The sequence below is a fragment of the Leptopilina heterotoma genome, unplaced genomic scaffold (assembly GCF_015476425.1).
Source record: "Leptopilina heterotoma isolate Lh14 unplaced genomic scaffold, ASM1547642v1 Lhet_559, whole genome shotgun sequence".
Taxonomy (NCBI): Eukaryota; Metazoa; Arthropoda; class Insecta; order Hymenoptera; family Figitidae; genus Leptopilina; species Leptopilina heterotoma.
Window position 1 is genome coordinate 120,239 of NW_025111122.1, and position 26,790 is coordinate 147,028.

Below are 26,790 nucleotides of genomic sequence, written 5' to 3' on the forward strand. Positions count from 1 at the left end.
TTTTATATATTATATAATAATTATTTGAATTAAACAAAATTATAAAGAATGCTGGTAATAAAAGTTAAAACAATGAATGGCTCATCCGCATCCGACGATGACTTGCCTTTCATCAAACATATTGTCACATGGCGCTGCCCGTAATGCTGAATTAAAAATACCACTAGTAAAAGTCGCCGGCTGTGGATTATCACAGGTCTTCAGCTCATTCATTAAGCAATCTCGCAGTTTCGTTATATCGCTGGAAATAAACAAATTTAATCAACTCACAAAATTAATTTTTCTTTATTCACATAAAAATACATTAAAATTATAAATTTCAATGTAAAAATAAATATACACTTTAAAAAAAATTACTGACAATAATAAAATAATTGAAAATAGAATGAAAATGAAGAACATTTTTAAAAAAATTACCTGCAAATTTCCACACTTCCTATTGAAACTATATTTTCAAAATTGGTTTCATGAATGTGTTTTACACATTTTTTGAGCGCTTTGAAATTTTTTTCAAAACAATCAGAGGAAATAAGAGCTAAATAAATAAAAAAAATTGAATTACTACCACTTATACTTTAAGGTTTTTAAAATATTCTTTACATTTTTTATTTTTCTTAAATATTATTTTAATTTAAATATTTGAATTTCTGAGAAATTTTAATTATTCTTGAAAAGAATTGAATTCTTACGAAGATTTTTACAAAAATTTTTTTAAATAAGTAAATTCTGCTTACAAATTTTATTGAAAGTATTATAGGTATTGAAAATCATTAAATTGCGAAAAGTTTATAAAAATAATTAAATTATTCAAAGAATTCTATGAAAATTGTTGACCATAATTGAATGTCTGTGTAAATTCCGTGAAAAATATTGTTATTTTGGAAAATAATTAATTTTTTTTATAAGAATTTTATACACATTATTTTAAATAATTAATTTTTTGAATTTCATTTTAAATAATTAAATTCTTGTGGATAAACTTTATTTGTGAAAATAATTGAATTTTTGGATTAATTAATTTAAAATAATTGAAATTCTTGGATTAGTTTTATTATTTATGAAAAAATTGAATTCTTGATTAAAATTTTTGTCAAAATTTTTTTTAAAAATTAATTATCCATCAAAAATTATATTAATGAAAGTAATTGAATTATTGTGAAATTCAAATCTTTTTGAAAATAATTTAATCGTTTTAAAGAATTTGATTATAATTTTTGAGAATAGTTTTTTTATTTCTAGTATTAGCGATTTTTTTTAAACTTACAGGCTGCTTGTCTCTTTTTTGTGACAAAAATATAGTCAATCGCAGCATTTGCGATGTTCACCAATATTTTTGAAAACTCCTTGTTAGAAGGATCTAAACAAGGCTCCAGAACATTGGTGTAATGGAGGAAACAGTTTTTTAAATGTTCCGATTTTTGGAAGTATCTTGAGATTATGTTTTCTACATCGCCAGTTCGTTTGGCGATGTCTGTATGCTTTGACAAACTATCTACATCAATTAACGATACAAAACAATCTTTCATTTTGGTAGTTCCATGCTTCAAGTCGATCAGTCCTGATGGCCCAACATTTTTAAAGCACTTTTCTGCTAATTTCGTGCTGTCAACAAACTGACCTGTAAAATATATAATATACATATACTTGAATAATCAATAATAATGTGTACATGAACAATGTGTAAATATACTAATATATATAAAAATTTTTATTTAAATACACATATACAAAGCGAATTCACACTCTCTAAATCTGAATTAGTGCAGATTAGTTTACCAATTTAAATTAGTAACATTTTTTACTAATTTTTAGTAGTTTTTTACAAATTGCTAGTAGAAAATTACTAATTCAATTAGTAACACGTATTTTTTACTATTTTAAATTAGTAAATTTTGTACTAATAATTAGTAAAAAAACTACTAAAAATTAGTAGTAACAGTTACTAATTCAATTGGTAGACGAATCCTCACTATTTCATTAGTAGAACATTACTAATTCAGATTTAGAGTGAATTTCTTTTATTTCGTATAGAAAAGTCAGGGAAAAATGAGAAAACACCTGGAAAATAATTTTCTGTTAAAATTATGTTAATTTTTGGCGAATTTTACCGAATAAGTCAGGAATATTATGTGTAATCGGGAATTTTTCACCAAATTAAAAAATTTTTATTATTTTTATTTGTTTTTAAAAAATCGTTTTTCATTTCAATTTTTATAGATGTTTATACTGTTCTCTAAATTATTGTGTGATTTATATATATAAATAAATTTGATAAATAAATCAATCACACATATCTAAATTCCCTAGGGAAACCTAGAAATGTCAGGGAATTTCATTCGAGAAAAATTGTAGCAACCCTGTGCATGTCACATAACTATGGATATTTATTTAGAGTGATAAGACCCTTCTATAGTTAAAACTGCAATGCTCTAACTATTTCCGTTTAAAAGATAATGAACTTTAACTGTCTTGACTGTTTAATATTTAACCCCAGTCTCCCCTATAATAAGTTATTATCATATTAATAAAAATCCTTGATAATATTAATAATAAATCAATAGGTTTTGCTAAAAATTATGAGGTCTTTCGTGATATACAGCGTTTTGGGCTTAGGGGGTTAAGTGTGCAAAAACTGCCCCCGCATCTATTTTTCTCAAATTTGGCCCATATATTACTATCCAGATGACTATAACTTTCTGCAATTTTGAACTCAAAATTGGCTTTTTTGGGGGAGTTATGGAGGGGGAAAGCAAAATAAAGAAACTTATTTTTCTCGAAAACTACTAAACCGATTTTAATGGAATTTTAAGAGGTTGTAGATATAGATAAGACGATTCTAGAAAAAAAAATTAAAATTTTTTTTTCAAAAAAAATTTTTGAAATTTTCAAAAAATTTTTTTAGGGTTATTTTTTGAAGTGACCACTTTCTCTTTTGTTGTAAAAAGTACCTTATAATGTCCCCTTGAACATATATTTTTTCCAAATTTTTTAAAAATATAGTTTTTGAGTAAAATGTCAAAAACCATGGTCATGCTATTTGTCACGTATACGGTAATGCACATATACATATGGGCAATTTCATGTGATAGGGTATAGCCAAATAAGTATGTAAAAAGTGACCCGAATATATTTTTCCCATTCATTCCAACACACTTAAAAATTACTTTTTGAAATTTTTAACTCAAAATTTTGAGTTTTTTGGAACTTATGGAGAGGAAAAAATCGAAAAACGCATTTTTCTCAAAAATTACTGTATGCATTTTTTTTTGGAATCTCTTTAATTGTCTTTTCAACATATCCAAAGCTGATTAAAATGCATACAGTAATTTTTGAGAAAAATGCGTTTTTCGATTTTTTCCTCTCTATAAGTTCCAAAAAACTCAAAATTTTGAGTTAAAAATTTCAAAAAGTTATTTTTAAGTGTGTTGGAATGAATGGGAAAAATATATTCGGGTCACTTTTTCCATACTTATTTAGCTATACCCTATCACATGAAATTGCCCATATGTATATGTGCATTACCGTATACTTGACAAATAGCATGAGCATGGTTTTTGACATTTTACTCAAAAACTATATTTTTAAAAAATTTGGAAAAAATATATGTTAAAGGGGACATTATAAGGTACTTTTTACAACAAAATAGAAAGTGGTCACTTCAAAAAATAACCCTAAAAAAAATTTTTGAAAATTTCAAAAAAATTTTTTGAAAAAAAAATTTTAATTTTTTTTTCTAGAATCGTCTTATCTTTATCTACAACCTCTTAAAATTCCATTAAAATCGGTTTAGTAGTTTTCGAGAAAAATAAGTTTCTTTATTTTGCTTTCCCCCTCCATAACTCCCCCAAAAAAGCCAATTTTGAGTTCAAAATTGCAGAAAGTTATAGTCATCTGGATAGTAATATATGGGCCAAATTTGAGAAAAATAGATGCGGGGGCAGTTTTTGCACTTTTTAACCCCCTTAGCCCTTTATATTAAAAATGTCGCGATTTATTACTTTTGATTTATTTGTTGCTAAGTTATTCCCATAAAAAACTTTAGTTGTAGTGCGGACTATCTTAAAGTTAAAGAGCCTCCACATAGCACAACATTTTTCAGCAAGTTTGCGGTGCAAAGTTCGGAAGTTTGCATGGCAAGTTTGCAAACTTACAGATAATTTTATAGCAAACTTGAGGAAAATTTGCAGCAATCTTACTAAAAAATTCAAAAAAAAACTTTTTTTATTCAAAATATATGTATTTTGAGAAATGTTGCCTTCCTTCTTAGGGAAGGTAACAAAATTTAGTGCGCAGCTCTAAATGTCATAGAAAACTACTGCACAGACATTTAAGTTTAAGTTTGCCATGCAAGTTTTCAGCAAGTTTGCATTGCAAACTTTAAATTGGGCGGACATTTTTATACAGTTATAAACTTTGCTGCAAACTTCAGAACTTTGCACCGCAAACTTGCTGCAAACTTTCTGAAAAATGTGCTATATGTGGGCTCAAATTTTTAGGAATTTTTTAAAATCAATTTGAAGGCATTTGAGCAAAGAAATTCGAAAACAACCTTATTAAAAATAATCACACATATAAACACAACACAAACACGTGTATACTCATACATATTCACACAACCCATACACGTGTATATTAGTAAACAAATGAATAATTCTAATTTAAAGCAATATTTATTATATCAAACTATGTATAGTAACAATGTACTCGCTGCTAACTTCTGCCATACTTTTTCAAATGAAATTAGCAATTTAAAAAAAAACAGAATTTCAAAATTTTTAATTTACATTTTTTTTCATAAAAATAAAAAGTATGAATTGGAATATAAATTATTACTATATCATAAACACAATAATCATACATTCTGAAACAGGAGATTCAAGAAAAAATCAGACATTTTTATTAAAAGGACTGAAAAAATTAAATTTTTAGAATTCATAAAAAAATTCTGAATTTTGTATTTAAATAATTGAATAATTGTGAAAAGATTTCAAATTAAAATATCTGAAAATAAGATTTTTTTCTAAATTTCTCTACATTTTTATAAGGAAATTTAGCTAAGCGTTTAAGAGAATTTTTCAAAACTTTTAGAATTTTTTCTACGCTATGTCACAAAAACATAACATTTGTGACTTTTTTTTCTAAATTTATAGGAAGTTTTTGACAATTTTTTAGAATAATTTCATCTATGTTAGTAAATTTTTCTAAATACCCTCACAGCACCGAAACTTTCCGAAATATTTATTAAATATTTACTTGCAATATTCGGCTTATTTAACTGAAAAATTTAGTGAAAATTGTGTAAAGATTTAAATGTCCCGATTAAATAAATGTTTAGCACGAAACTTTCCCGAAAATTTTCGCATAATTATAATTATATATTTTATATATACTAGAACAAACTCTGCGCGCTACGCGCGCCCATTCAAATTTTTTTAACTATAAACTTCTATGCTACAAATTAAATTTTATACCAATACCACAACATAATTTTAAATTTTAAACATTTTTTCAGGTATTTGATTATTTTTATAAAATATAATAAACTCATTCAGAGTAATTCAACTATTTTCAAGAATATCAATATTCGTCACAAGAATTCTTTTTTTTCAAAAGTAATAAAATTTTTTAAAGAAATTCAATTATTCTTAAAAAATGTTATTCTTAAAAAATTATTATTATTTATTATATAATTATTATTATTAAGAGTCTAGTCTCTTTCAGTATAATCAAGTTATATCTTTTGGTGTTGTTAGCAGAGAGAAATATTTGTATTTTTTAAAATTTACACTGATCTTTCCCTTCAATGTAATGTTTCAAATTTGAAATCCCAAAGGAATTCAACATAACAAAATAAACTAAATTAAGAAAAGTCCAAAATTTCTCTATAAACATAATTTTTTATATATATATTACTTCTATTTTCTCCTAAAAATATTTTTACGGAATCAAATGATTTTACTCTTCATAATGCAACATACATCTGACCATGATTAAAAACATCTCGTCTTAAATCAATGAATATTTTATTAAATGTTTGACCTTGAGATTTATTAATGGTCATTGCGAAAGCCAATTTTATAGGAAACTGTCGTCTTTTAAAAGTAAATGGATATAAGTTTTCACAATATAAAGTTACTCGATGTAAAAAAACAATATTTCCACTCTTATCTCCGGTTAATATTTTACATTTAATAACATTATGTGATAAATCTAAAACAATTAACCTTGTTCCGTTACATAATCCTTCGTTAATACTAAGATTTCTAATAAGCATTACAACAGAATTAATTCTTAAATGTAATTCATGTGGTGGTAAAGAAGGTGGAGAGAGAGTGTTTAAATATTCTGGTAATAAAACTTCAGAAAATTTTCCATTATCACAACTTTCAGTTGAATCAATACTTTTATATATTTTTTCACCTTTACTGTCTAAGAGATTTACCACCCTCTTATTAATATCATCAACGTCAACATTTCTTGGTGCTAAAATTGCACACATTGACAAATCTTTAAATTTTTTCTGTTGTATCAAATGACTATACATTTCTTCAGCAATATCTATATTTCCTTGTTGAATAATATGTTCTGGTAATTCGATGTTATCATCTATATCATTTAATTCGCCATTACCAACTTTAAGTAGAAATTCTACAAATTCTGTTTCCTCTGGTAAAGCTCTCATATTTTCTGTTAATGTGTATTTTGTGAAATGTTGCCATAAATGACTATTTTTTATTGATAAATTTATTATTTCTGATCTAGTACCTCGTTCTTTTATCGGTAAAATTTGTCGAAAATCTCCTCCTAGAATTACAATTTTTCCACCAAAAACTTCATTTGATTTCATTATATCTCTTAATAACTTATCCATAATTTCTAAGGCATATTTTGGAGCCATTGGTGCTTCATCCCAAATAAAAACATCAATATTTTTTAAAAATTGTCCTTCTTTTGACTGAACTTTAATATTTGAAGATGAATCATTGTACAATGGAACAGGTAAGCCTAAGACTTTATGTACAGTTTTCCCATTAGGAAGCAGTGTGGCAGCTATGCCTGTAAATGCCATGTTGCAAACATTTATTCCTTTACTTTTTAATAAATGCCATAAGGTAGTATATAAAAAAGTTTTTCCAGATCCTCCACAACCATTAATATATAAGCATTTAGAACTATTAGAAGAAGAATCTTTTATTACTTCAAGTATATAATCAACTATATTTTTTTGTTTAACATTTAATTTAGTATAATTCTGCTCTCCTATTTTTATATGTTCAAAAATATTTATATCATCAACCTGCGCAGGAAAATTTTCATCTATATCTAATAAACCCTGAAAATCGGTTAAACAATATCCTTCATTCAATAACATTGATTTTATATTTCTATAAGCTATTTTTTCAGCTTCAATATTGTCAATTTTTGAATAGTCTTCTGACATTTGACCTTTAAATTTCTCCCAAAGTTTTTCCGGATGTACAGGATGACAATGAATTAGAATTCTTACAAATAATTGTCGAAGTGAATGAGGCATCATCCATAAAGTAGCTTCTTCCATTGTCCTAATCCACTCACTATCATCTTCTATAAGTCCTAATGCCAAACAAGCAGATGTAAAAGATTCATGAATAACTCCATTAACTGTTCTTAAACTTTGGAAACAAGTTACTCCTTTTACTGTAAGTAACAATAATCTAAGGTGAAATAATTCCAATTGGCGTGGATTAACTGAATACATTCTTTCCAATACTTTTTCTTTACGACTCCTTTTTTGCCATTCAAGAGTTTTTTTTATCCACGTATAATGTTCTGGTATTTGTGTATAATAATACTGACGAGCAGTACTATCACGCTCATTAAGTTTAAAAAAATCGAGCAATTTTGTATTTTTCTGTAAATCAAAAGAAACATTGTTATTATCTTTCCTTTCGCGAATAATAACATTCTGTTCATTTGGTAAATGTATGGGTAAACGATTTATACTATGGCTCTTTTTCCCTAAAGGTTTACTTAAAATTCTCCAAACAGCCTCAACAGGACCTACATACCTATTTTCTTCATAATGATTAATTTCATTGTGATTAACAGTTACCTCACCATTCGCATTTGTAATAATAATGGATGCAGCATCATGACCCTTGAAAATATATTTATATAGATATTTAACAGATTTAATACTTGAAACTATTTCCACATTTATATGGCAATTAAATATTTCCGAAAGTGTAGGGCAATATGGAACCACATTAGAATTGTCAACAACAAATCCATTTGGTCGCTCATACGTTTTATTATTATTTCTTCGACGACAACGAACATAACAGTTTTCTTCAATTGTAGTTTCTTCTTGGTAACTTTTTGGAAAATTTTTTGAACATTTACCATCAATTAAACACCAATCTCCACAAGGTCCGTGAATGTTATTTTGCATTATTATGTTATGCAAGGAAGGATTGATATTTTCATCAGGAATTTCTGCAGAAATATAACGATCAACACTTTCAACTGTTAATATTTTAGAATTTTCTTTTAATATAACTAACAAATGAATATGTGGTAATCCTTGCTTTTGAAATTCATAAACATAAACATAAGACTTAACCTCTCCAAATAATTTGTTGTCAACAATAACATTTAAAAGTTGTTTCACCTTCAATGCAAAAACTCTAGTTACTATATCAGGTCTATCAGAAGCAGTTTGATGAGGTAATAAATTTTCTTGTATCTCTTTCCAATTTGGATTACACGTCATTGTAATAAATAAATCTGGTCTACCATGACGACCAACAATAGCCATGGCATCCTGATATTGTTGCATCATATTACGAGGTGATCCTATAAAAGTGGAAGGCAATATAAGCATTTTTCCAACATGTACATCATTTTCTAACTCATTATTTTGTAAATAATCGATTAATCCTTGATATGTTTCACTTCTCAATTGAGCTTGATTGTTTGCACAAAATTGCAATCTATCTTTCTCTATTTTTACATAATTGTCAACTACCCATTGTTGAAACAATCTTCCCCCATATAAAAATTGATTAAATTCCTTATCTCTTATAGCAATTTTGTATTTACAATAGGCAGACCTAGAAATATTATGTTTTTTACTTCTAAAATCACTATCACTACGAAGCATATTAATATTATAACCTTTATTTCCAAGTGGATAAAATATGGGATAGATCCATGGTTCAACATTCGGATCTAAATTACTAACTGATTTCAGTTCCTTTGTAGACTTATTATAAACTGTTACATAAGATTCTGGTATTTCTCCTTCTGAGTTTGTATTGAAAATAGCAGCAACTTCATTGTAACTTTGATAATTATATCTTTTTTTATCAAAACCTTTTTTCAACGTGAACAATAGTTGTAACTCTGGAACATCTTCATTATTTTGTCTTGCTAATTCAGTTTCTATTTTAATTACTTCTGACATCATCATGTAAGATTTTGTGTATGCGTTTGAAGTTCTCATAATATTTTCTATATTTTGTAAAAGTTCTTTGTCCAAATTTTCGTTACTTTTTAATCTGTATCTGATTGATTCGTCAGAGTCATAAATAAATAATTGACCAAAACATGGATCCTCACCTTTATCCGGATATAAAGCACTATTAATTTGATAGTAAATTTGACCTTGAATTTTATAACAAAATGGCCCTTTTCTTCTGTTATTAAAATTAATTACATTAGCATTTAAAGATGCAAAAGAAAAAGAATTATTGTACAGCCTTATATTCTTTTTAAAATGACCAGATTTTTCATGAAGCCCTTTTAGCAAAAGCTTTAATTCATCTGGATATTGTATGGAAGTTAAAACAACACCTCCATGACTACAACAATCATTAAAACTAACTTTTCTACCAGCAACTTGTTCATCTTTAAAATGTTTAGCTTGACAATGTGTGCAATAATAATTCATTGGACCTAGATAATTTTCAACATTATTTGACTTAAATGTTTCATTATCATCTAAATCTATATTTAATATTTTCTTTGGAACAGAAATATTCAAATTTGAATTTATACTATTATTTACCAGTTTCAACTCATTTTGAATTTGATGATTTAATACTCTTTCACAATAATTTCTTGGACATAGAGTATTTTTTGTTTTTGACAAAGTACTTCTATCACTGTTTATATTTTTTAATTTAAGGTTTTGAGCATATTCTATTTTAGATTCAACTTGAAGTTTTTTCTTAGTTGAAGTGTGCACTTCACCTGAATAATTTACATTATCACTTTTACATTTCAGTTTTTGCCTTTCGCGATAATTTCTTTGAATTTCAGCCTTACTTTGTTTAGGTGTTGTTGATGATTCAACATTTCCTTCATTTATTTTATTTATTGCTCTCGGAAAAGAAAGGGAAGTGTTTGCTTCCTCTGAATAATTTGGATTATCAACTTTACGCTTCAACTTTTGCCTTTCGCGATAATTTCTTTGAATTTCAGCCTTACTCTGTTTAGGTGTTGTTGATGATTCAACATTTCCTTCATTTATTTTATTTATTGCTCTCGGAAAAGAAAGGGAAGTGTTTGCTTCCTCTGAATAATTTGGATTATCAACTTTACGCTTCAATTTTTGCCTTTCGCGATAATTTCTTTGAATTTCAGCCTTACTCTGTTTAGGTGTTGTTGATGATTCAACATTTCCTTCATTTATTTTATTTATTGCTCTCGGAAAAGAAAGGGAAGTGTTTGCTTCCTCTGAATAATTTGGATTATCAACTTTACGCTTCAATTTTTGCCTTTCCCGATAATTTCTTTGAATTTCAGCCCTACTTTGTTTAACTGTTGTTGATGCAATACTCCCTTTATTTATTTTATTTATTATTCTCGGGAAAGAAATTTCTTTCTTCATAGAGTTTTTAGAAAAGTTTGATTCTCCATACTTAAGTTGAATATTTTTTTCATTTAAAAGGCAATTCCAGTCATTCACAACTATGCAAGATCTACTATTAGAAAGTTGTTCAGAGGGAAATTCACTTAAACTATTGTTTTTGAACATTAACATTAAATGATTTCTCATATTACAATAATAGTAATTGACAGAATCAGGCATAATATTAAAAAATAACGATGTTGCGAATGCTATTGCATATATTCCACAAGCAAGACTGTTTAATGGTTGTTGATCAACAGTTGTGAAAACTACTGGTGGTTCAAAAGGATATAATCTAATTAAGTAAGCCCTTTGATCGTCATTTAAATATTTTTTATTAAGACTATCAAAAATGTAAAGGCTTTTTCCATCATAATAAGTACAAATCCAATGACCAGACTTATAATATCCACTAAAAAGTATTTGAATGTGCTGCTTATTTTTCTCGATTGGAACTATCAAATCAAGTGTTTGTAAACACAAAGTATTTTGCATATTATAAAAAAAATTTGATTGTCTTCCCAATAGCTTTTGAAATTCATACATATGATCATTATTTAGCATTGCTCCTTCAGTGACAACAATACTTAAATCATCAGTAGTCAAATTAACAGTTTCTCCTTTGTTAGACATTGTTCTTTTATTTTATAAAATTTACTTATATCAAGGAATTAAAAATTTAAAAATAGCAATATTACAGTAGAATTTTAAGATCAAGTTTTATACATTTAATTATAAATATTATAATTTCCTTTTATTCAATGATATTACCAAATTTTGCCTCCTATAGAAAATACAAACAAATTTCCAATTTTGTCTCTTATCCAATATATAACCAATTTACTATTTTTTATTTAATCTAATTTAACCAATTTCTAGCTTTCTTTTTATCCAATATAATTAATTTCCAATTTTGCTTTTTATCCAATATAACCAATTTTGCCTTTTATCCAATATAACCAATTTACTATTTTTCCTTTAATCCAATTTAACCAATTTCCAGCATTCTTTTTATCCAATATAATTCATTTCCAATTTTGCTTTTTATCCAATATAACCAATTTTGCCTTTTATCCAATATAACCAATTTCCAGCTTTTATCCAATATAACCAATTTCTAATTTTTTATTTTATCCAATATTCCTGTTATACAATTCAACCAATTTCCAGCTTTTTATCCAATATAACCAATTTTGCCTTTTATCCAATAAAACCAATTTAACCAATTTCCAGCTTTTTATCCAATATAACCAATTTTGCCTTTTATCCAATATAACCAATATTTATCCAATATAACCAATTTTGCCTTTTATCCAATATAACCAATTTTGTCTTTTATCCAATAAAACCAATATAACCAATTTTGCCTTTTATCCAATAAAACCAATGTAACCAATTTTGCCTTTTATCCAATATAACCAATTTAACCAATTTTGCCTTTTATCCAATAAAACCAATATAACCAATTTTGCCTTTTATCCAATAAAACCAATTTAACCAATTTCCAGCTTTTTATCCAATATAACCAATTTTGCCTTTTATCCAATATAACCAATATTTATCTAATATAACCAATTTTGCCTTTTATCCAATATAACCAATTTTGTCTTTTATCCAATAAAACCAATATAACCAATTTTGCCTTTTATCTAATAAAACCAATGTAACCAATTTTGCCTTTTATCCAATATAACCAATTTAACCAATTTTGCCTTTTATCCAATATAACCAACTTCTAATTTTGCCTTTGGATTCCAATTACATACGATTTCCAAATTATAACAAATTTTTTAATTTATTAATAAACATAAAAAAAAATTTTTTTAACTTTATTAATTAACTTCGAAAACTAAACACAACTCAAATACATAATTATTTAAATGATTGAAAAAAATTAGAAAAAAGTATTTTAATGTATTTCTATTATTATTTAATATTCACTTATTTAATTATATTCACTAATACTTACTATTCACTAAATCACTATTTACTAATTCACGAAGTATTCACTGATAATTCACTTATTTAACTTTTTTATTCACTCACCTATAGTGAGTGAATTCCCAAAAAAATTGTTATACTTCAATTTCGTTGAAGACACGTAGAACGTGCTCCAAGGAAAATAATCGACGATATGATTTTTAAATTAAATTTTCGTTCTTATATTTAGGTGGTAGGCCCTAAACGTGAGTGTCCTCTTCGCACTCATAGATATATATATAGGCCTGTATTCGACCCTAAGAAGGATTACGAACCCTTAAACAATAGCCTTTGTAATGGGGATTACCTCGGAGAACCCAGGTAATATTTTCTTTCTTCCTTCATCGCAAGGGAAATATAAAGAAAAGTCTATTATATGTATATATATATAATATATATAGTAATAGAAACTCCAAAGGTAACGGTCTCGATAACGTCTGGATAACGGCGCCGATAACGCTTTCTCTGGTAACGGCTACCTTTCTTTCTTTCTCTAAAGGCAATGTCAATAAGAATGTCTCTCTTTACCTAATTTGCATATCTGCTGATTTCATATAAGGATATGGGGCGTTCCACGCCAAATCGGAAGGTATTTTACTTTTGCATCTCCAATTTTTTTAAAAAATTTTTTTTTCCCGAGGCGACCACAGGTTCTCAAAGTCACTTTTATTATCGTTTATTTATATGAAAACAAACGATAATAAAAGTGTCTTTGAGAACCTTTAGTCGCCTCGGGGCGTCCTAGGGCGAGCATCTCGTAAACACCCCATGATTTTTTTCAAATTTTTTCATCAAGCGGTTTAAGAGTTACAGTTTTTTGAAAAAACACGTTTTTCACGTAATTTTTTTTTTAAATGCTTATAACTCGGACAAAAATTGATCAAATTGGACGCTCTTATAACGACAATTTTTGTTTTTTCACGTAGTTTTCAATAAAAATATTTAAAAAACTTAAAATTTTATTTTTAAGAATGTATGTATCGATCGATTTTTTTCAAATTTTTTTGTAAGAAACTAGAACTCAATTAAAAATTTTTAATCCTTGTCCGATTGTGGGCAAACGATGGGATCTATTTATTTTGAAATTTTTAAGTTTTATAAAGCAGTAGGTAGCCAAATGCCTGACTTAAAATTTGACCAAATCACAATTTTAAACAGTAAGAAAGTTAAGTTCGAAGAGACTCAGTCTGACAATAGTTATTATGTGAAAAATTTGTATCATTTGGTCAAATTTTAAGTTAAGCATTTGGCTACCTACTGTTTTATAAAAATTAAAAATTTCAAAATAGAAATAGAAATGATGCAAATTATTTCCTTCTAAAAATTAAAATTTTTTTACAAAAATATTAAAGAAGAGGAATATGTAACGTTTTTTTTTAACAAATGAAAAAATTTGTTTGAGAAGAATATTGTTATTGAGACATAAAAATTATTCATAAATAAATATTTCATTAAAAACTTAAGTATTTGTAACGAATTTATAGGATGTTTAATCCTGCCAAACTCTTTTAATTGACAATGTGCTTAAAAAAAACGTAGCTATTTGTTACTTCATGAAAAAAACATAATATCCTAAAATGTATCTTTAAGTGTCCCTGACTACTAGTGTATATTTACTCTAAATCATGAAAAATACATGCATATTTTCGAATTGTTAAACAATATTTTCTAGAAAAGACAAAAGCATACAAAAAGTGAATCTTCAGATGTGGACAAAAAGAAGTAATGAATCGTCGATTAATATTATTAATTAATATTAATATTTAATTATAATTTAAAATTCATATTTTAATATTATTTTAAATTTCATTAAAAATTTTAATTTTAGTTTTATTTAAAATTTTAATAAGAACTTTATATTTTTATCTATCTTTTCAAAATATCTTATTTCAGTTTTGTTTTAAAGTCCCGCACAGAAAGAAGAAAGTCGTCTATTTTACTCTGCACTGAATAAAAATTGTCAAAGAATATTGTGTCATTTTCGTTCTACAAAACAAATAGTAACCTTCAAGAAACGACCGTTTAGTTACCAAGTCACCAACGTGATAAGTATCGCCTACAATACAATAATTTAACTTCGTTCTTTATCTAACCTTTAAAACTCTAACTTTCTTGAAATTTGGTTAAGGGGGAGACTGATCAAATCGAGGGTTCTTTTAAAAGTGTTTTTTCTAATGATATGTTACATATATTACATTCTGAAGGCCACAAAAATGATCTAAAAGATTCTAAGAATTGTAGTTTAAAATAAATATGAATTTGACATGAGAATGAACCTTAATTTGCAAAAATTTCCAATAATTACTAGAAAAATACCCCCACAGTACCGAAACTTTCCTAAATATTTATTAAATATTTACTTGCAATATTCGGAATATTTAATTGTAATGTTTATTGAAAGTTGTGTGAAGATTTCAATGTCCCGATTAAATAAATGTTTAGCACGAAACTTTCCTGAACATTTCAATAAAATCTTCGCATAATTATAATTATAATTAGGCGAAAATTTTCAGGATATGTTCACACTAAACATTTATTTAATCGGGACATTTAAATCTTTACACAATTTTCACTAAACATTGCAATTAAATATTCCGAATATTGCAAGTAAATATTTAATAAATATTTAGGAAAGTTTCGGTGCTGTAGGGTAAGAAAAAGTGAAAAAAAAAATTTCTTTTATTTTTCTCTAACTTTCTTTATAATAAAAAAATTCATAAACATTAGATATATATATAATTAATGAACTATTATATATAAATGATTATTAAATTATTAAATAATTATTTAAGGGGAGACCCCACCTTAATTTTGACCCCTTTAAAATAAAATTATTAAAGGAGGTAATATTTTTTTTCTTGCATCATTTTTAACCTGAAAACATATAAGATGGTCAAAAATATTTAATTTTAATTTTTGAAGAGGTTAGAATTTTTTTCTTCTGACCTATTGCATATTATTGCAAATCCATACGAGAAGTTGTTTAGAATGGTAAAATATGCATGGAAAAAAATTTTCGTTAAAAAATATTAAAAACTGTAAGAGAAGATCGATTTTTAATAAATCCGTAAATCTTTAATTTTTTTTCCAAATTGTGTATATTTACGTAATTTGATGCTATTATTCAAAAAACATTGTTAAAATTTATATTTAGCTCATTTTCTTGGTAAATTCCATAAAAATCATAGTCCGAAGCTTTTATGGTATACTTTATATATACCGAAATAAATGCAAAAAGCCATGATTTTGATAGTTTTTACTATGAAAATGAGCTAATCGTCAATTTTAACGATGTTTTTTTGACTCAGAGCATCAAATTGGAAAAAAATAAAGGTTCAGGACTTCCGAAATTTCGGCAAAATTTAAAGATTTGAATATGAAAAATCGATCTTCTCTTACAGTTTTTAATATTTTTTAACGAAATTTTTTTTCCATGCATATTTTACCATTCTAAACAACTTCTCGCATGGATTTGCAATAATATGCATTAGGTCAGAAGAAACAAATTCAAACCTCTTCAAAAATTAAAATTAAATATTTTTGACTATCTTATATGTTTTCAGGTTAAAAATGATGCAAGAAAAAAAATATTACCTCCTTTAATAATTTTATTTTAAAGGGGTCAAAATTAAGGTGGGGTCTCCCCTTAATGAACTATTATATATATAATTATTTTTTATCTAAATTTTCTTCTGAATATGTTCTTTTATGTGTTTAAAAAAATTTGTATTTAATAAAAATTAAAAAAACACTTTGGAAAAACCCTCGGTTTGACCGAATTCCCCACTTTAATGAAATAAAATTATGTATTAATCTAAAGCAATTTTTCAAATCCAAAATAGAAATAAAATGAAATTTTTACACTTACCGATAAGAAGGAAAAAGAAAAAAATCTTCATTTTTATTTTTACGAATATTGTACCGAACTGCGACTTACGAACTGCAAGCATCTAACTGAATTAAACCGGCGTGAAACTGATTAATAGCACCTTCGGGCATATGTTCCAAGATTGTTCCGATCAAAAATAACGTGTTCGAGTTAACAACTTGACTGTGCGACGAATCAGGTAGCGTATTTGATTTAAAAACATCCACTCGGGAACAGTCAGAAGGCGAATATGTGTTACATACTCTGCCTTTAGTAAGAGGGATTGTCGTATTCGAGGAACTTCACTTTAAAGCAAAGCAAAAAACATTCGAGTTTTTCTTCATAATATCAGCCCCATAAGGTTAATATAGAGAAAGAAATCTTGTCCCATATTTTTCGACAGAGCAGTTTTGAAATCATCCTTTTTCATTCATATTACTTTAGCTATTCAAATTTATAACTAAGTAATATTTTAATAATTATATTTAATATTTAATACTTAATCATAACAATTTTAATCTTATTTTGTCTGATTGTTTTAAATTCTTTCCACACATCACAATATAACTATACATTTTCGTCACCCGTGTGGAAATCTGCCCAAGTTAGCCCAGTTAAAAACTGGGGGCCAGCTGGGCCCCACCTGGGTTTCCCATTTTCATAAAAATATTAACATTATAATAGAAAAAGTCTGCACAGTAAAACATTAACTATAATAATCGTCGTATTCATTCTGTCCAGTCTGTCCACACCTGAAGTTAGTCATGGTTATTCTTTTGTTTTTTATTCGTTTTGATAGAAAATAGAAATAAAATATAAAATAACAATTTTTTAACAAAATGTATGCTTTTGTTTTTTATATGTTTTGATAGATAATATTACATTTCTTTATTTTGTTTTTATTTTTTTTTGATTTAATAATATTATTTTTATTTCTCAAATAATTCAAAAATATTTTTATTAATCTAAAAAAATTATTAATATTATTATACTATTCATTACTTCCTTTGATTCTCAAAAATTAGCATTTTGTAACAAACATTTTAGAAAATTAACAAATGTAAATCCTGTAAAATATTTTCTTTTTTTTAATATGAAAAACTTTATTACTTAACAAAATTTTGACTTCTTCCTTGACTCTAAAGAATATTCTGATTCTCTCTAAAAATGATTAGATACTCCAAAAAATGTTCCATTACATTTATTTACGAATTTCTTTAATTCTAAAATTATTTGAAAACATCAATTACTTCTTTTCTAAATAAATTTTAATCATTATTATTTTCCCACAGGAATAAATTATTTTTAATAATTTTTTAAAAAAATTCTTTGAGAATTATAAAATCCATTTGTTTACGAAATTTAAATTATTCAGAAATTCTTCAACTAAATACGAATTAAAAAATAAATACTTCAAATAATTTCAGAAAAAAATTCAATTAAACTTTTTTAAAATAATTAATTCTACAGAATTGTTAGTTATAAGTATGAAAAATACAAATTTTTAAAGAATTTGATTTGGAACCATTTTAAAATTTAATTATTTTTAAAAATTCATGCTATAATGCTTTTAATATTTAATTATTATGTAGAACTTTAACTGAAATTCATTTTGAAATAAATTTTTATTAGAGAATTAAATAATTTGAATGCAAAAATAAATTAAATAATTAAAATTTCTTAAAATTTAAGTCTGATAAAGAATTTTATCAAAACATTTTTAAATTCATTTTTTAAAGGCATAAATATGAAATTTTATGCAAAGTTAGCAAAGCAGTGACATATTTTGTAAATTTCAATTTTTAACGAAATTTTTAAAAAAATTTTAATTATTTTTTGTGATTAAGTAGTTAAGTGATTAAGTACCAGTTTTTATTGTTAATAGGCATTATTATTAATTATCTATTAATACTAGGAGAAACTACACGCGCGTTTTTTTAGCTGTCACCTGTAATAATTTTAAAAGATAACATTTTTGTAATTTTTCATAAATTTTTCGAAGCATTTTTTATTGAAATTTTGTAAAGATAATCGAATTTCTTTTGAGTAATGATAATAATAATAATAATAATAATAATAATAATAATAATAATAATAATAATAATAATAATAATAATAAATTAAATACTTTGTTTGGCAGGCGTGACATTTACTACTTATTTATATTATTTATAAAAAAATTTTAAATACAAATTTCATTGTTACGTACAAGGTACTTAACAGGTACTATTTTATTATTATTTTTCTTTTTAATAAAGCTACAAAAGATTGGACAGAATTTATAAATCATAAATTCCTATATATTTTATAATATTGTTTATAAATTATATGCATAAATTTATAAACATTATTAATACTTAAAATTTTATATAATAAATGAAACCTCCATTTAAAAATAATTAAAAGTAATGCATTTCACACATGCATTGAGACGACCAAGGTGTATACGTGCACATCCACTGATTCCGATGGCTACAAGATCTAACACGACCACACCCTTGAGTTCTTCGCGTTGCGGGCACTCATACAAGCATGCTACACATGCCTCTGCTCATTGCCTTGTCTCTCCTATTGTCTTTTCTTGTCTCTCCTTCCTTTTTCCCCTTTGGGCCTACAAACTTAGGGACTAGAATATCATAACAAATGCACATGCATTTGGAGGCTGACTCAACGCTTTATGAAGCGTATATATTTTATTCGTTTTATGCACTATTCCAAATTTACAGAAAATAATTTGATAATAGCTAAACATTTTATTGTAACTTCTTGTTAACAATAAAATGCCGGAGGACTGTAAGTTGCATGTATATGTGTATATGTATAATTATGAATGCAAAATACATATACTAGTAACCTATAAAATGTAGGACAAATATAACGTTATTTATACAACTTATATTAAACACTTATAACTATAAATAAATTATAATTATAAATAAAAAATTCTTTCTTTACAATATAATTATAATTTATATATTTAGTTATAAAAAATTGTTTCTGATAAGTATCAAATTAACAACGCCGTTTCCGTTCTCACGAAAACTGCATGCAATCAGAAACGTCAGCATAGTGCAAAGTCCAATGGGCCTGAAGAATTCCCCTACTTCTAATTCTAAAAATCCTTAGTTGACAAATTTACCCCACTTTGACAACAGGACAAGAAGTAGAGGCTTGTCGCGATATTTCCATCGCTGCTGTACAATTTTCCTCTTCAAGCGATCAACACCTGTCCTGGCTGCGGCCTGACAGATCTGTTGATCGCAAGAAAGTAGGAAATGCCGCGACTAAGCCCGTCTGCGCGTCGGACCCCCGCGTATAACATATCAAGTACAACGCGAAAGGCAGACGAAAAATGTAATAGAATCTTCTAACCGACGGAGTCCAGTGAGAGCTGTTTTGAGTGAGATTCCAATTAATTAAATATTTAACAATTGTGAATCTTGTTTGTTAATCGGCCAGTCCGTGCGTTTAGTACCTGCGCCGTCTCAATGCAGTGGCCCCACAAAATTCGCGACTTCGCGTAAATAAAAATTGGTCGCATAGACGACTTAATTTTCGACATTCAACTTGTGTTTTGCCCGATGGAGGATCCCTGTTTCTCGACCGGCCAGTCCGCGCGCGTAGCGCCTGCGCCGTCTAAAAGAAATTATGCCCTGTCGGTAGGATTAAGGATTTTAGCGGTAAGTCTGTATCGTTTCAATGATTTAATGTTACTTTTAACTTTAATTCTCTTTCAAACATGTGCAAGTTTGTAAATTTCTTAAAATCTTGTTAAAATAAAATTTTAATGTGAATGCCAAATCTGATTTTATTTATTTTAAAACTCCTGAAATAAATAAAGTAAATTGAAATAATTATTTATCAGAGTTAAAACAAAGCAGAAACGGTAACTTTTAAAAGTAGAATCACGAACCCACACAATTAAACAGGGCCTTAAAGACCCTGGCAGCTTGGTGCCTCCCCAAACCGAATTTAAATAAGAGCCATCTCAAAAGCTCGAATAAAAGGAACAACATAAATTTATTATTCTGGTTTGTAACAAGCTGATGGTGGCAGCGGTGGGATTTTCCTACGCGTTACCGCCCTACTTCGTAACCTGGTAACATTTGTTACCAGTGGCACCATTTTGTATTTTTCAAAATTTAACATTTAGTTAATACAGTTTCTCTATTTTCTTTCTCTTCTTACCTTTAAATATTTCTTTTTACCATCTTATTTTCAAAATTTACTGATTGTAGTAATACAACTAAGTATTTTACTAAGCAATTTGACACAAGAAAATTTAATTAAAATACATAAGAACCTCTGTCTCACAGAAGCTAAGAATTTGGCTCTCCAACTTCGGTTGTTGATGACTTATTCTATGTTTCGATTTTGGCTCTCCGACTGAAAGGTTGTTGATGACGACTTAATCAATTAAGACACTGGTTTTTATAGTATTTTAACTACTCGCTTATTCTTCTATCTCTCATCAGAAAATAAGAATTCCTTGTTTTAAATAAATTGTAAGTTTGGCTCTCCGACTCGTCGTTGATGATGACTTATTTCTAATTTATCTTGGCTCTCCGACCGAAAGGTTGTTGATGACGACTCGAATAATTGAAACATTGAATTCAGACAGCTGATGAGAAATAGAAACGAGCTTGATTGGAATAAAATATAAATTGCTTAGTGATTATGGAATTCCGCGCTAAATTTGTTAAACTTATCGCACTATTTAATAAAAAAAATGTTTTTCTTCTATCATTCTAAATTTCAAATTCCAAAATGTCCGTTAAAATTGCGAACCATAACGTTTCAGACAAAAAGAAAATTCTGCTGAAATAAATTATACACTTTTCAAACTAAAGTGAAAACAAAAATGCTAAAATAAAATCAGAAAATTTAGTGTCATTTTAAAAATCAAAAAATTAGTCCATTTCACTTATTTACGTTATTTTATCCCGAATTAGTAAAATTTAAATTTTGGTTGACACAGGAAAAATAAATTAGTCTTTTTTCTTTACTTAAAATTGAATTTCTCGTATTTCTAGAAAAGAGGCACCAATTCTGTCTGTTATGAATTCTTACTAATTTATTTTTATAGAGTTTTAAACAAATAACTAATTTTAACAATGACAGTATCGTTATTCTGACCTGATAAGTTTTCTTGCGATGTATCAATAACTTTTCTTCAAATAATAGTACTAAATTATAATAATAACTATAATATACTAATAATTATTATTATGAAGATGATAATTGTGTAATATAGTTATATAATAATAATAATAATAATAACATAAATCTGCTATAACATTGAATTATATTGCTTAAGGTAGAAATAAAAAAATAAATATCTAGCTAAGCATGCTAGAAAAGGTTCTATAATTTTTCAAAACATTAATTAGTAGATTAATTGATTTTAATTATTTGCTTTATGTTAAATCGTTTTATATTTTTGTAAACTACGTAGGCCTTTTATTTTTAAAAAATATTTAACTTGTTTTAATCTAAAGTTGTTCTTTTTGTTCCGTTATCACCTTGAAGTTTCAGGAGTTTTTAAATTTTATGTAACTTTTAAAATTAAGTAGAAATAAACTTTTGCATGCCTCTCTATTTCCAAATTAAATAAAAAATTATCAGAACAGTTCCTCGAATTTACATTAGTATTAATTCGAGGCTTTTCTATAATGCTTGTAATAAATAAAAAATTCTTTTCTGTTCAATCAGTTTTTCTCATTTCCATATTCTTTCTAAAAATATTGTCCCAGTGGTATTCTTACACACGCCACTGATCATATTTCATGTGTCTTGCGGACTACAGTAAAAGAAGAGTACTTCACTGTCTTATAAATTTCTTTTTAATTAACTTAACTTTAATCGCATTTAAAAGGCACATGAAAATTTAAAGAGAAATTAAAAAAAAAGAAAAAAAAATTGCATTTTTATGCAATTTTTTAAAAAAGTAAAAAAAAAAGTTTTTTTTTTTGTAAAAAAAAATGAAATAAAGAAAAAGAAATAGGAAAATTTGAAAATAAAAAAAAATAGTAAAAAAAAGGAAATGAAAAAAAAATTTATATTTAGAGGATATTCCTTGGATATCTTTGGGATGTTGTACGGATATTTTTTTAAATATAATTGTAATTTGTAAATAAGTTAATTCAACACATATACCATTTTTCTAAATCAATTTTTAGATAACATCTCTGGTAATTTGAAGGACAACAGTCGGATATTTCTAGGATATTCAACGGTTATACTGAGATTCTTCGTTAATATTTAAAATAAATTTTTGCTGGCTAATTGTAGATGCACAAATTACATACTCGAGATATCCAAGGGATAACTTGGAAATATGTTGAAGAGTTATTCTCCCTAATGAGGAGAGTATCCATGGATTATCCTAAAATTGTTCAATTGGGATATCATAAAGATTTTCATTTAATGTTCAATCAATATCTTGTGAATATTGAATAATGGTTATGGTATGACCATGGATGTTCTTTATAGTGAGTTTCATTGGTTAGTCAATCAACCAATTAATCAATCGATTGATTTAGCAGACGTTTTCTAAACTTTCTAAATTTCTTTTCTTGCTGTTAGTCTTTAATTTTCAGTGATAAAATAGTAATATGCGAATCCTATGAGAACTGCTCGTATCTCGAACTTGTGTATCAGGTTTCTATCAAAGATTATGACACCTAATCCACACGTTTAAAGAGATGAGCGACAAACTATGATTCACATGTTACAAAACTTCTGTATAAAAAAAAAATTTTCTCTACTTTAAAAAAATTTATTGCAGCAAAATTAAATAACAGTTTTCTTATCTTTACTGAAATTTCTATCACAGGTAAAAGAGAATTTCCGTGGTGGTGAAATTCTAATACTTTCTTTGTATATTCTTTCTGTATCATTGTAACTAAAAAGTACAATGTGTACACATACACGTATTCATACAGAGTAAATTATACACATGTTTTATTTAAACATTTACTTGTTTAATTAATAATATTAATATTAAAATACGATTTCGAATTAAAAAAAATTTTTTCAACAAAGAGATTTTGAAATTGCTATTCAATAAAAAAAATTTTTATTACTAGTGTTTGTTGATATTACTACATGTTTTTAAATAGACATTTTAAAGAAGCACTTACAGATTTTATCTTGATATTTATCTGTAAATTCTTGTTTAGTTTTTGTATCTTTTTACAAAATTCATAAGAAAGTTAATAAAAAAAAATTCGTATAAGTCATGAATAAATAAATTTAAAAAAAAATGAAGAAAATGCATCTGCATGTTAGACATGAATATTCTATTTATAACGTTATTATTTTAGTCTGTTAATTAAAAATCTAATTATTATTTATTTTAATTACATATCTGTTATAAATATTCTTAATGCTATGTATTATTACAATATTTGAAACTGTTACCTAAAAATGGAGATTCTATTTCTTTTTTAAACCTTAAAGTTTCATTAAAATTTTAAACTAATTTTCTGGTTTGTATTTTACTTAAAGTTCGTAGTAATTCGAACATGCATAGTGACACTCTCGCAAACACTGTAAAGCATTTTATCGAATCATTTTACTGAATTGAATTTTATGGAATCTTTTAATTGAATTAATAATAATAAAAAAAATCTGCTATTATTAAAAACAAAATATCATGACTACTAAAGCCACGTTTTTAAATAAATTAATATTACTCACCATAAATATATTATTCTAAAAAAAATTTAATTATGTTGGTTTTAAAAATTACTAAAAAAATTTAGGTAAAATTAAAAGGTAAAAAGGAAAGCAGTAATCCAGAACAAATATTTAAGATTTTATCATCAGTTATCTGAATTTCTCTCAATGCCAAGACAATCCCTTTCCACAGCCAGTTTTTGAACTTCTGGATGAGAAATCGTAATACAAAGCATTAGGACAGAAGAAAAGAATAACACTGTGGTACAATTGATCACCTATTAATTCAAATTTGCATCAACGCTATTCGAATTGTTGATTAAATTGTTTATTGTCACTACACTGAGAGACTTTTCGATTTAGAGTTTAATGTAGGTACTATTATTTCAAAGTAAGAAAATCGCTTTTAATATGGTGTTTAATAATATTATAATTTTAGGTTTAATTTTAACGTACCACTCTCTGACAATACAATATAGAAAATTAGGTTAAAGACCAAACCTTTTGTTTATGATTTTGGTTATAATAATTATATTTAATATTTGTAAATGTGCATCTGTGAATTAATTTAATTTATCATTTTTCAATTTTAATAAATATATTCATTTTATGTGAATATCTATAAAATATCAGTCACTTAAATATTACTTAAAGAGTAAATTAAAATTGTTCAAAAAAAAATTTTAATCTATATATATATGATTTGCTAAATTAACTTAAATTTTTAAATTGAATAAAATAACTTATCTTTGAATTTATTTAAATCTACTTTTAATTATTTATTATAAAAATAGTTCTTTAATAAAAGAAATTAATTTTTAATTCTCATTTTAAGAAAAAGCTTTTTTTTCCCTACTGAATATTCGTCTTTTTTTTTTAGTAACTTAGTTTCTTGTAAGCTCAGATATATTTCTGAATTTAATATATAAAGGAACTAAAGAAGTGACATTCCTGAACTAGAGCGTTCTAAGTACTTTAAACTATCATAACAAAATCTAATACATTGTTCCGTTCATTGGAATACTTATTATAATTTTGATTCTTATATGGTTAGAATAGTACCATATCAATTAAAAAAAAGGATCCCAGATTTCCAGACTTTTTAAGGCTGCCATATTAAATTTTATATGGTTCTACTTGTTTTTAAGATCTCTCAGTGACCTATTTTTCAATTGGATTGTAAATCCTGATTCTTAATCTATAAATAATGTGAATAGTTGATAAAGCATAATAGTAAATTTAGTAAAAAAAAACATGTAAATGCAGAATCAACATAATCTTTATAAAATATGACACTGATTAGTAAAAAAAAATATATAAAATTACCCAAAACAATAGTTGAAATAAGCTATCATAAATTAAAGTAATAAAATTTAAACAAAATGCAAATTAAAATGTTTATAGTTATTATTGATAGTATTTGAGTTAATATAATTGAATTATGAAAATTTATATAAGATTTTAAAATCAAGCTATTCTCTACAGTTTAAATTTATTCAAGTTAAATTTTAAGCCTACCTCTTGTTTTAGTATATCTGTCTCATTATAACATGCCTATACTTTTGAATAAATTTTCATACTGTCATTACTAAAAAAAAAGAAAAATTTTTTAATAAAAATGTGACTTAATATTTTTTCAAATTTTTTTTTGAATTTTTGAAGACTTTAAAAAATAATAAAACAATATATGAGAGTATATCAATCAATCCAAGTCAGGTTAATAATAAAAAACAAATATGTCTATTTTTACGTTTCGACAGTCACAGCCGTCCTCTTCAGAACTAAAAAAAATTTTTATTTTAATTTAAATAAAATTTTTACAAAAGAAAATATAAAAAAATTAAATAACAAATAAAAATTTATATAAATTAATTATTACCGAAAAAAGACATCACGAGCACTTATCAATTAATATTCATTGTCGGACATCACATATTAAACTAACGCAGAGAGAAAAATTGTCATTACAATAATCAAACTTTGTTTATAATTGCAAGTCAATGACCTGTAGAATGAATGCTAATGAGATTTCTTATAAGTGTAGGTGTAAACACACTAATAGAGAATGATCTATGAAAATATACTATATTGATAGAAAATAATTATGAATAATATAAAATTAAAAATAAAAATTAGTGTAACATTATTATCCGAAATTCTTAGAGAAAAATTTTTTATAACTTTGATTTAAATTTATAGTATCTTTTTTTCTATTTAAAGATTTTTTTTTATAAATTTATATGTATCATTTCAGAGATCAATCTCTTACGCCAAATAGGCTCACTATCAAGAATCGATGTACCATCCCAATCAAAATCGTGTTTTAGCACTCGATTATGCGCAGCAATAACATTTGTTTTGGATTTTT

The 26,790-nt window shown here is 26.0% G+C and overlaps 1 protein-coding gene across 1 annotated transcript; it reads right to left on the reverse strand.

Annotated features, from left to right (window-relative positions):
- Window positions 1-81: 81 nt before the first annotated feature.
- Window positions 82-26,347, reverse strand: LOC122508730 (27 kDa hemolymph glycoprotein-like). Its single transcript, XM_043622250.1, has 4 exons — window positions 26,302-26,347; window positions 1,265-1,618; window positions 418-535; window positions 82-241 (listed from the first exon to the last, which is right to left on the reverse strand). Exons 1-4 carry the CDS (start codon window positions 26,312-26,314, stop codon window positions 82-84), a joined length of 645 nt encoding a protein of 214 aa, XP_043478185.1. The 5' UTR covers window positions 26,315-26,347.
- Between the last annotated feature and the right edge of the window lie 443 nt (window positions 26,348-26,790).